Source organism: Rhinoraja longicauda, chromosome 9, assembly GCF_053455715.1.
Source record: "Rhinoraja longicauda isolate Sanriku21f chromosome 9, sRhiLon1.1, whole genome shotgun sequence".
In the NCBI taxonomy this organism is placed as follows: Eukaryota; Metazoa; Chordata; class Chondrichthyes; order Rajiformes; family Arhynchobatidae; genus Rhinoraja; species Rhinoraja longicauda.
Genome location: NC_135961.1, coordinates 70,458,136 through 70,470,531, shown reverse-complemented (window position 1 = coordinate 70,470,531; position 12,396 = coordinate 70,458,136). Strand labels below are relative to the sequence as shown.

Genomic DNA, 12,396 nt, shown 5'->3' with positions numbered 1-12,396 from the left:
CTAAATGGACTACCCCTTATTCTTATACTGTGGCCCCTGGTTCCGGACTCCCCAACATCGGGAACATGTTTCCTGCCTCTAGTGTGTCCAATCCCTGAAGAAGGGTCTCGACCCGAAACGTCACCCATTCCTTCTCTCCCGAGATGCTGCCTGACCTGCTGAGTTACTCCAGCATTTTGTGAATAAATCCCTTAATAATCTTATATGTTTCAATAAGATCCCTTCTCAGCGGCACGGTGGCGCAGCGGTAGAGTTGCTGCCTTACAGCGAATGCAGCGCCGGAGACTCAGGTTCGATCCTGACTACGGGCGCCGTCTGTATGGAGTTTGTACGTTCTCCCCGTGACCTGCGTGGGTTTTCTCCGAGATCTTCGGTTTCCTCCCACACTCCGAAGACGTACAGGTATGTAGGTTAATTGACTGGGTAAATGTAAAAATTGTCCCTGGTGTGTGTAGGATAGTGTTAATGTGCGGGATCGCTGGGCGGCGCGGACTTGGTGGGCCGAAAGGGCCTGTTTCCGCGCTGTAGAATCTAAATCTAAAAATAAATAAATCATCCTTCTAAATTCCAGAGTATACAAGCCTAGTCGCTCCAGTCTTTCAACGTACGACAGTCCCGCCATCCCGGGAATTGGCCTCGTGAACCTATGCTGTACTCCTTCAATACCAAGAATGTCCTTCCTCAAGTTTGGAGACCAAAACTGGACACAATATTCCAGGTGCAGTCTCAACTAGGGCCCTGCACAACTGCAGAAGGACCGCTTTGCTCCTATACTCAACTCCTCTTGTTATGAAGGCCAACATTCCATTTGCTTTCTTCACTGCCTGCTGTACCTGCATGCTTCCTTTCACTGACTCGTGCACTAGGACACCCAGATCTCATTATAAGTTCCCTTATCAAATCAGGTTCATTACACAACACTAAATCCAGAATTGCCTTCTCCCTGGTAGGCTCCAGTACAAGCTGTTCTAAGAATCCATCTCGGAGGCACTCCAAACTCCTTTTCCTGAGGTTCAGTACCAACCTGATTTTCCCAGTCTACCTGCATGTTGAAATCTCCCATAACCACCGTAGCATTACATTTGCGACATGCCAATTTTAGCTCTTGATTGAACTTGCACCCTATGTCGAGCTACTGTTTGGGGGGCTGTAGATAACTCCCATTAGGGTCTTTTTACCCTTACAATTCCTCAGTTCTATCCATACTGATTCTACATCTATGTCACCCCTTAACCTTTGGCATTCCCTTCTTTTTTTCAAGGTGTCCTGGCTTTTTCTCAAGATGAAACCTAATAGAAGTATGGTACAAACTTAACATTTTGTCGTGTAGGAAAAAAAACTGCAGATGTTGGTTTAAATCGAAGGTAGACACAAAATGCTGGAGTAACTCAGCGGGTCAGGCAGCATCTCTGGAGAGAAGGAATGGGTGACGTTTCGGGTCGTGCGAACTGAGTTGCGATCCGTCAACACCAGCTGCAGTCTAACCTCATGACTTCAGGTGGTACAAGTATTTATGCCAGCTGAAACCAAACTCCTCTTTCTGCTGACACAGAAAAAAGATGGAGTTCTAGCTAAACTTAAACTTAAAATTATGCTTATGATACTGTGTGGCACCAGGGCTTGATCTTGAAGCTCCACCGAACCATCCCTTACCGTCATTTAGTGCGGTTCCTTGCCAACATCCTTCCCAACCACAGTTTTGTACTCAAGACCAGCGACGGATAATCTAGCCGACTGCGACGCTTAAGAAACAGAGTCCCCCAAGGCTCGGTACTGGCCCCCATGCTCTTCAATCTCTATCTCAGTGATCTGCCACGCACGACCTCGCGCCAGTATGGATACGCAGATGACTTGGCCCTACTGCACTCGGACAGGAGTTGGTCAAATGTGCTCTCGGCGGATATAGAACTGAGTACGGCAAAAACCACCACAACAGCCTTTCACCTGAACAACAAGGAAGCTCAACGCCAGCTAACCGTCACCCTCAATGGGTCACCCCTACCCTACAACCCATTTCCTACATATTTTGGGGTGAAACTAGATCGGCAGCTGACCTACAAGCAACACCTTGAAGCTCTCCGTGCTAAAGTCTCGGCACCAAACAACCTCCTGCGTTGCTTGGCCGGATCGTCATGGGGCGCCAGGACATCTACTCTTCGAACCAGTGCTCTTGTATTCGTGTACAGAGCCGCTGAGTACGCCGCCCCAGCATGGTGCCGCAGCGCTCATACCAGCAAGCTAGACGCCACCCTCAACAACACCATGCGGATCATCACTGGCTGCCTACGCCCTACTCCGACGGATCTCCTGCCAGTGCTCGCAGGTATCGCACCCGCTAAGCTTCACAGAGAGTTCTTCACTCATAGGCTGGTGTGCAAGGCCCCATCGAACGCTAAACATCCTTTGCATCACCTCACCCTGGATTCACAGCAACTGGGACTTCAATGCCTATCATCTCGTCACCCTTTCTCCCGTCATGCAGCGACCCTCTGTGACTCCAGTTTCAACATACTAGGAGTATGGAGAACCAGCTGGGAACAGACATCGCGACCTCCTCAATTCACTGTCGCACCGAACACCACAGCCCCACCCGGCTTGGACATGCCCCGCAAAGAGTGGGTCGCCCTGAACCGGCTCCGCACAGGGGTCGGCCGGTTCAACGCCAACATGCATCGTTGGGGGTTGTGTTCATCAGCAGCCTGCGTGAGTGGAGCAGACCAGCAAACAGCGCAGCACGGCATTTTCGACTGCAGTCCTCCGTCCCCCTGGTGGAGGGGCAGGCCTCACGGCCCTCAACAACAGCACATTGCACTGCCTACAGCACCTGGAGGGCGTTACATAATTTCTGCTGCCTCAAACGCAAGAAGAAGAAGAAACTTAAAATTGAACGATTGTGTATTGAATCGTTTTCAGAGCTCAATGCAAATAAATATCATTGGCATGCATCCATCCTGCACTGGATATATGGACTAATATATGTTTAATGCTGATATTTAGCAGTTTAATAAATGGGTTTACTTCTATGTGGAAAAATAAAGGCTGCTATTTTTAACATTTTTAACATTTGTGTCAGTCTGAATCATTTACCCATTTACAGATCAAGACTTTTCTGAATTGTCCTTCCATGAGCCTTCATCTCTAACCCTTTAAGGACATCGGACTAAGGAATGCCTAAGAAATTGGTGCTGAGAACAATATTCTGCACTCTATCTTCCCCTTTGCTCTATCTATTGTACTTAAGTTTGACTTGATTGTATGTATGTATGGTATATCTGATTAGATAGCTGGCAAAGCAAAGCTTTTCATTGTGCCGTGGTACATGCGACAATAATAAACATAAACCTAATTATTTACATATGTACAACTGATTTAAACCCTTAACCCTCAAGGAGCAAACAAGTTCTTACTACAATTTGGAAAATGAAAAGCAAACAGTTAAGAGAAGCTGCTGGAAATGCCTGCAGATGTGGTCAGCTGCACCTGTGCTAGAGAAACAGCAAATATTTTAGGTTGAAGACCCCTTATTAGATACAGATGCGGTCTGGACTCTTGAGTATTTCCTTCATTTTATTTTTATTTCAGATATTCTGCATTACAGATTTTTATTTTTTTTCAGTAAATTGGTAACATGAGTAAAATATTTATAATTCAGCCCTATAGATAGATGCAAATGTTAATGCTCCATGCATCTTCCAAGCTTCAGTTTATAAAATGTGTTTAGCAGCTGTGTTTACAAACCTGTTTAGCTGCTGTTGCAAGTAAGAATTTCATTCTTTTTATGTCATCTGTCCCCAAAATAGAACAATCTCTTTACTCCTAGTACCCTGATTCCTCTCACCTCTTCAACAAAGTGAATTCACCTACAAAAAATTGGCTAAATGGAGAAGGAATGGAGATAGTTTTACACAAAAGGACACAAAGTGCTGGAATACTTTAGCGGGTCAGGCAGTATCTCTGGAGAAGATGAATAGGTGATGTTTCAGACAGAGACCCTTCTTCAGACTGATGTTGTAGAGCAGAGGATCTAGGAGTGCATGCACATAATTCCTTGAAAGTGGCATCACAGGTAGACAGTGTAGTCTGGAAGGCATTTGGTACATTGGCCTTCATCAATCAGGGTATTGAGTATAGAAAATGGGATTTATGCTATAGTTGGAGAAGATGTTAGTGAGGCCGCATTTGAAATATATTATGTTCAGTTTTAGTCACCCTTTCTATAAGAAGGATGCCATTAAGCTGAAAAGAGTGTAGAGAAGATTTATGAAGATGTTGCCAAGACTTGAGGGGCTGAGCTATAGGGAGAGGCTGTGCAGGCTCGGACTTTATTCCTTGGAGCGCAGGAGGATGAGGGGTGAACTTCATATGTTCTAGGAGCAGAATTAGGTCATTTGGCCCATCAAATATACGCTGCCATTCAGTCATGGCTGATCTACCTTTCCCTCTTAACTCCATTCTCCTGCCTTCACCCCATAATCCCTGACACCCTTACTAATCAAGAATCTGTCAATCTTCAATCTTGTAGAGGAGTAGGAGAATAACTGCAGATGCTTGTACAAACCGAAGGTATCACAAAATGCTGGAGTAACTCAGCAGGTCAGGCAGCATCTGGGAGAGAAGGAATGGGTGACGTTTCGGGTCGAGACCCTTCTTCAGACTGATGTCAGGGGGGAAGGACAAAGAAAATCCTTTGTCCCGCCCCCCTGACATCAGTCTGAAGAAGGGTCTCGACCCGAAACGTCACCCATTCCTTCTCTCCAAGATGCTGCCTGACCTGCTGAGTTGGCATGGGCAAGTTGGGCCGAAGGGCTTGTGTCTGTGCTTTGTGACTATGTTTCAAGCTTCTCAAAGATCGTTCAAACCATTTGGTGGGTCGGTTTTCATTCTCATACAATTTTAGAGACAAACGTATTCTTCCATTGTTTTTGTTTTTTCTTTATGTTAATTCTAAGAATAATGGGGAGGCCATTTAAAACTGAGGTGAGAAGTAACTTTTTCACTCAGAGAGTTGTGAATTTGTGGAATTCTCTGCCACTCATCTAGTGCAAGCCAATTCACTAGATGAATTTAAAAGAAAGTGAGATGGAGCTCTAGGGGCTAGCGGAATCAAGGGGTATGGGGAGAAGGCAGGCACAGGTTACTGATTGTGGATGATCAGCCATGATCACAATGAATAGAGGTGCTGGCTCGAAGGGCCAAATGGCCTCCTCCTGCACCTATTTTCAATTGTTCTATTTAATTCTTGTTACTAAAGTTCTGCTCTGCAGATTGGGTGCAGTGCCAGCTGTCGGCTGTGGGGGGCGGCAGCGGCGGCTGTGAGCAGCAGCAGCTGTGAGCAGCAGCAGCTGTGAGCAGCAACAGCGGCGGTGCCAGCCAAAGATGCCAGTTGTCGGCAGTGGGGGGCGGCAGTGAGCGGCTGCCGGCGGTGGGGGGCGGCAGTGAGCGGCTGCCGGCGGTGGGGGGCAGCAGTGAGCGGCGGTGGGGGGCGGCAGTGAGCGGCTGCCGGCGGTGGGGGGCAGCAGTGAGCGGCTGTCGGCGGTGGGGGGCAGCAGTGAGCGGCGGTGGGGGGGCGGCAGTGAGCGGCTGTCGGCGGTGGGGGGCGGCAGTGAGCGGCTGTCGGCGGTGGGGGGCGGCAGTGAGCGGCTGTCGGCGGTGGGGGGCGGCAGTGAGCGGCTGTCGGCGGTGGGGGGCGGCAGTGAGCGGCTGTCGGCGGTGGGGGGCGGCAGTGAGCGGCGGTGGGGGGCGGCAGTGAGCGGCTGTCGGCGGTGGGGGGCGGCAGTGAGCGGTGACGGGTGACGGCGATGGCGGGCGGAGAGGAGGAGGCCGAGGCCTTGGCGGCGCTGCTGGGCGGCCTGGCCCAGATCACGTACTTCCACAACCCCGCCGTCACCGAGGAGCAGCTGAAGGCCGAGCTCTGCCACCACCTCCCGCAGCACGAGTTCCGAGCCCTGGTGGAGAAGATGACGGGAATCCTCCGGGTAGGTGCAGGGTGAGGGTGATGGCGGGCGGCCCCGCACCCTAGACCCCCCACTAGACCCCGCCCCCCACCCCTCCCCCTAGACACGCCCCCTCCCCCCTAGACACCCCGCCCCCACCCCTCCCCCCTAGACACCCCGCCCCCACCCCTCCCCCCACCCCTCCCCCCTAGACACCCCGCCCCCACCCCTCCCCCCTAGACACCCCGCCCCCACCCCTCCCCCCTAGACACCCCGCCCCCCCACCCCTCCCCCCTAGACACCCCGCCCTAGACACCCCTCCCCCCACCCCTCCCCCCTAGACACCCCGCCCCCCCACCCCTCCCCCCTAGACACCCCGCCCCCCCACCCCTCCCCCCTAGACACCCCGCCCTAGACACCCCTCCCCCCACCCCTCCCCCCTAGACACCCCGCCCCCCCACCCCTCCCCCCTAGACACCCCGCCCCCCCACCCCTCCCCCCTAGACACCCCGCCCTAGACACCCCTCCCCCCACCCCTCCCCCCTAGACACCCCGCCCCCCCACCCCTCCCCCCACCCCTCCCCCCACCCCTCCCCCCACCCCTCCCCCCTAGACACCCCGCCCCCCCACCCCTAGACACGCCGCCCCCCCACCCCTCCCCCCACCCCTCCCCCCTAGACACCCCGCCCCCACCCCTCCCCCCCTAGACACCCCGCCCCCCCACCCCTCCCCCCCAGACCCCCCCCACCGCACCCCCCCTCACCGCTCCCGCCCGCCGACTATTTGGTATAGTCCCTCATGATACCTGGTCTAGAAAATTGAGATACATTGGATCCATGTGACATGGTTTGATTTACCACAAATATAAACCAACAAATATCCCACACCCCCCACACCAACCCAACCAATATAAAAATACCATACAACCCCCACACCGTGACCAAGTTCCACAGAGCTCTGTGCTGGGACCTCTATGTGTGATATATATCAACACCTTGAATGTAAACGTACATTGGTTGGTTTGTAAGTTTGCAAATGAGACCAAAATTGGTGGCTTTGCAGATAGTAAGAAAGTTTGGCAAAGTAGACAGTGAGATATAGATCAGCTACAGAAATGCATGAAGAAATGGAAGATGGAGTTAAATCGGAGCAATTGGATTTTGTAAAGTGTGTAGGAAAGAACTGCAGATGCTGGTTTAAATTGAAGGTAGTCACAAGATGCTGGAGTAACTCAGGGGGACAGGCAGCATCTCTGGAGAGAAGGAATGGGTGACGTTTCAGGTCGAGACCCTTCTTCAGACTGACGTCAAGGGGGAGGGAGATAGATAGATGTGAAGGTGTGAAAACAGATCATTGTTGCTGGAAGAGAAAGTTAACTTCAGGTAAACCTTGCTCTCTCCCCTCTCCATCCCTCCCTATTCCCAGTTCTTCAACCAGTCTTACTGTCTCCAACTACATTTTATCTCTGTTTGCTTTGCTGTTATCTTCTCCCAGCTAGCAATGATCTATTCTACATTTTCCTTGATCTCTATTCTCTTTGCCCTGCTTTCACACCTTCACACTTCCTTATCTCCCTCCCCCTGAGGTCAGTCTGAAGAAGGGTCTCGACCCTTCAGAGTGCAGGGTGACCTGAACAGGTTGAGTGAGTGGGCAGATGCATGGCAGATGCAGTATAATGTGGATAAATGTGATATTGATATTGAGGGAGTGCAGTGTAGGTTCACAAGGTTAATTCCCGGGATGGCAGGACTGTCATATGATGAAAGAATGGAAAGACTGGGCTTGTATTCACTGCAATTTATAAAGATGAGAGGGGATCTTATAGAAACATATAAAATTCTAAGGGATTGGACACGCTTGATGCAGGAAACATGTTCCCGATGTTGGGGGAGTCCAGAACCAGCGGTCACAGTTTAAGAATAAGGGGTAGGCTATTTAGAACTGAGATGAGGAAAAACTTTTTCACAGAGTTGTGAATTTGTGGAATTCTCTGCCTCAGAAGGCAGTGGCTTGATTCACTGGATGCATTCAAAAGAGAGTTAGATAGAGCTCTTAGGGCTTGCGGAATCAAGGGATATGGGGCGAAGGCAGGAACGGGGTACTGATTGTGGATGATCACCCATGATCACATTGAAAGGGGGGCTGGCTCGAAGGGTCGAACGGCCTCCTCCTGCACCTATTGTCTATGTATCCATGTATTTATGACCCAAAACGGCACCCTTTTCTTCTCTCCAGAGATGCTGCTTATGACACAAATATTTGTAGAAACGAAAATGAGTGTCCTCGTAGTTTTGGTAGGCATTTGATATAGCACTGTATTACCACCAGAGGGCGTCCATGTGCTTTGTAACAATGGACTGGAGAATTGAAGCTTGATCTCCATCTCATGCAGTTTTGGAACCATTCAAATATTTCAACATTGAAATATATTTCCTGATTACTTTCCACTCATTTTCATTTGTACTTTAGTTATATATATATATATATATATATATATATAAATATATTATTTTGCATCAAAAATGTTGAAATATTTATTTCTCTGTCATAATAGTTGCCAAGTTTCATGGACGTATAGAATCTATTAAAGTAGCACACAGAATTAGGTTGGGTGTGTCTTCATCCTGCATATGAAAATATTTATTGGGTAGCACAAGGCTTTTTAGTTCTCTGCACCTAGGAGCTCTCAGCTCCCAGTCTTTCCTCCAGTCTTTCCATCACCTTTGGAAACGTTTATTGCTGTTCATCAACATGAGGACCAAAGTTGTGCCAATGAAAGTCAAAGAAGCCATTATGAGACTGAGAAACAAGAATAAAACTGTTTGAGATATCAGCCAAATATTAGGCTTTCCAAAAGAAACTGTTTGGAACATCATTAAAAAGAAAGAGAGCACTGGTGAGCTTACTAATCGCAAAGGGACTGGCAGGCCAAGGAAGACCTCCACAGCTGATGACAGAAGAATTCTCTGTATAATAAAGAAAAATCCCCAAACACCTGCCCGACAGATCAGAAACACTCTTCAGGAGTTGGGTGTGGATTTGTCAATGACCACTGTCCACTGAAGACTTCATGAACAGAAATACAGAGGCTACACTGCAAGATGCAAACCACTCTTTAGCTGCAAAAATAGAATGGTCAGGTTACAGTTTGCCAAGAAGTACTTAAAAGAGCAACCACAGTTCTGGAAAAAGGTCTTGCGGACAGATGAGACGAAGATTAACTTATATCAGAGTGATGGCAAGAGCAAAGTATGGAGGAGAGAAGGAACTGCCCAAGATCCAAAGCATACCACCTCATCTGTGAAACACGGTGGTGGGGGTGTTATGGCCTGGGCATGTATGGGTGCTGAAGGTACTGGCTCACTTATCTTCATTGATGATACAACTGCTGATGGTAGTAGCATAATGAATTCTGAAGTGTAAAGACACATCCTATCTTATCAAGTTCAAACAAATGCCTCAAAACGCATTGGCCGGTGGTTCATTCTACAGCAAGACAATGATCCCAAACATAATGCTAAAGCAACAAAGGAGTTTTTCAAAGCAAAAAAATGGTCAATTCTTGAGTGGCCAAGTCAATCACCCGATCTGAACCCAATTGACCATGGCTTTTATATGCTCAAGAGAAAACTGAAGGGGACTAGCCCCAAAACAAGCATAAGCTAAAGATGGTTGCAATACAGGCCTGGCAGAGCATCACCAGAGAAGACACCCAGCAACTGGGGATGTCCATGAATCGCAGACTTCAAGCAGTCATTGCATGCAAAGGATATGCAGCAAAATACTAAACATGACTACTTTCATTTACATGACATTGCTGTGTCCCAAACATTATGGTGCCCTGAAATGGGGGGGGGGGGGGGGGGACTATGTATAAACACTGCTATAATTTTTACATGGTGAAACCACAATGTATAAAAATGGCCTTTATTAAAATCTGACAATGTGCACTTTAACCATGGGATTTTTTTCTATAAATCTCAAATTGTGGAGTACAGAAGCAAATGAATAAATGATGGGTCTTTGTCTCAAACATTATGGAGGGCACTGTAATTGTCATAAAATGAATTCCCAGATGATTCACAAGGGTTCAGATTGGTTTTGTTTGTTGATTAAATTATGTACCTTTGGATAGATGATTACTTCTATTAATTGAAACTCTGCTACTTTATAACTGCAAACATTGCATTTGTAGAGAATGTTTAGAAAGGTAGTTCTCCAGTAATTTCTTTCAAATATTCCAAAGTTAATTGTAGGAGCAATTTATTTTGTGTGAAGTTGAAAAAATAATTTTCTATTTGAAATTGGCGCAATACACTGAAATGCTTCTTATGGAGCTATAGCCTTTCACTGTTACTGATTTGAAGGTATGCAGAGTAAAAAATGTTCTTGTGTTAAGAAGTTCTGAAGAATTACATTGTAGTATTTCAATATTGCATTTTTTAATAATTGCAATGCTCATTTTTTAAATAGCAAAATATACTTAAGTTGCACATTATATGAACAAGGACCGATCAAGTAAACATTTTAATTACAAGTAACATTAGCATGGCATCAGTAATCATGTATAATAAAGCCTTGGGCAAAACGTTTGATTTTATTTCAGTTTTGAACTACTTAGAGTGCATTGGAGGAAGGCCTTAAAACTGCAGCTATTCCCTGATGAGACTTTGCATTCAATTAGCACCTCAGCACTTAATTTTGGACTGTAACCATCTGTGTGGAAACTGGGCCTTGTTTCCTTGCTGGAATTCAAACATCTATCTATACTGATCCCATTTTCCAACACAATCTAAAACCTCCCATTTTAAATTCACATCAATGTACTAAAATGCTGAGAGATCTGCGACCACTTCCTCCGTATATTCAGGATTTTCATACGACATCGCCCAGGCTTGCATCCGACCACACATCGCTGTAAACCTACACCTACAACCTGGAGATGACACTCCAGCTTCGTCTGCGGCGTCAACACAACACGGGGAGCAGCAGTTACCGGTTATAAGTCTTCGCTAGATTGGCGTAAAGCGAGGCACCAGGGGTGGCTCCCGACGGTGGGAGGGATTTTTGGATCTCACTGGACAGCTACCGCCCGCATCAAGCTGGGCAGCCCCCAGCCAATAAGGTGCTGTCCTACCACGGTCTGCTATCCTCACTGGGTGCACGAGGATTAGGAACCATCCGAACAGCAGATCGCAACCATCGCACCTGCCAATGAAAGAATACATCAAAAGAGACTAGCTCTTAAACTGGGAACTTGGAATGTCCAAGCTGGAGAGCTGACCAACAACCTCTCCTTGGACACAGAGATTGACAAGAGGATTGGGAAGGCAGCTACAACTCTCGCTCGCCTCACAACTCGAGTGTGGACCAATCCGAAGCTGACAGTGAAGACAGTGAAGACAAAGATAGCAGTCTACATATGCCAGAGACATGGACTACATATGCCAGACTACATATGCCAGACTGGAGAGAAGACTCAACACCTTCCACCTTAGAAGCATCCGCCGTATTCTGGGTATATCCTGGCAAGACAGTGTCCAACACCGAGATTCTGTCTCGCGCTGGCCTTCCGAGTATGTCCACTCTACTCAGGCAGCGCAGGCTGTGGTGGCTGGGCCATGTCCACCCCATGGAGGATGGCCGTATTCCAACAGACATCCTCTATGGAGAGCTGACATCTGGGAGGAGAACCATCGGCCGCCCCCAGCTACGTTACAAGGATGTCTGCAAGAGAGATTTGAAGGCGCTCGACATCGATGTGGAGTCCTGGGAGAGCCTTACAGCTGACCGTATGAGGTGGAGAGGTACCCTGAACCAACAACTCTAAACGGGAGAGAGAAACTGATGAACGCAGCGGCAGACAAGCGGGCACGCAGAAAGGAGCGCAGCAACTTCAACAGACCAGAGACCACACACAAACGTGACCTTTGCCACAGAGACTGTCACTCCCGCATTGGTCTCTTCAGCCACAAGCGACGCTGCTCTAGCCGAGGTGTGGAGCAAGCAGACAACTAGGATGCATCACCCATGGTCAGCCATGACCGAGGGGGCCTAAGAAACTGCATTTAGGGGGAGTTCAGCGGGATGAATGGTGCGGGCTAGAGGATCTCTACCTCTTCTGCCTGGGGAAAGGAGGTATGAGAGCAGATGTGTTGGAAATGCAGACATGCATCAACCATGGCAGAGAGGTAGCCATGTTTTTGATTGATAGCACTTCCATCAGATCTGGAACATTAAGAAAACATGTGATTTGAGTTGGCAAAAGAGGAAAGTGCTGAGAGAGCAATATGTTAAACCCTAATTAAAAAGTTGTCAGCCTTTAATATTCGTATATATGTCATTTGAATGTCTCACCACACACTGGCTTTGTATCCAGAAATAGTGTCATTCCAATATTCCAATCAGTTAAAGATTTTAAAGAACAGAAATGGAACAGATTTGCTAAAAGTGGGATGAAATT

The 12,396-nt window shown here is 48.0% G+C and overlaps 1 protein-coding gene across 2 annotated transcripts in view; it reads left to right on the top strand.

Moving 5' to 3' along the window:
* Window positions 1–5,762: 5,762 nt before the first annotated feature.
* commd1 (copper metabolism (Murr1) domain containing 1) overlaps window positions 5,763–12,396 on the top strand; it is a 58,005-nt gene continuing 51,371 nt past the window's right edge. For both annotated transcript variants that reach the window (XM_078405710.1, XM_078405709.1), the window contains exon 1: window positions 5,763–5,975. In XM_078405710.1, the coding sequence (XP_078261836.1) occupies window positions 5,799–5,975 (177 nt within the window). In that variant the 5' untranslated portion in view covers window positions 5,763–5,798. The remainder of the gene's footprint in view (window positions 5,976–12,396) is intronic.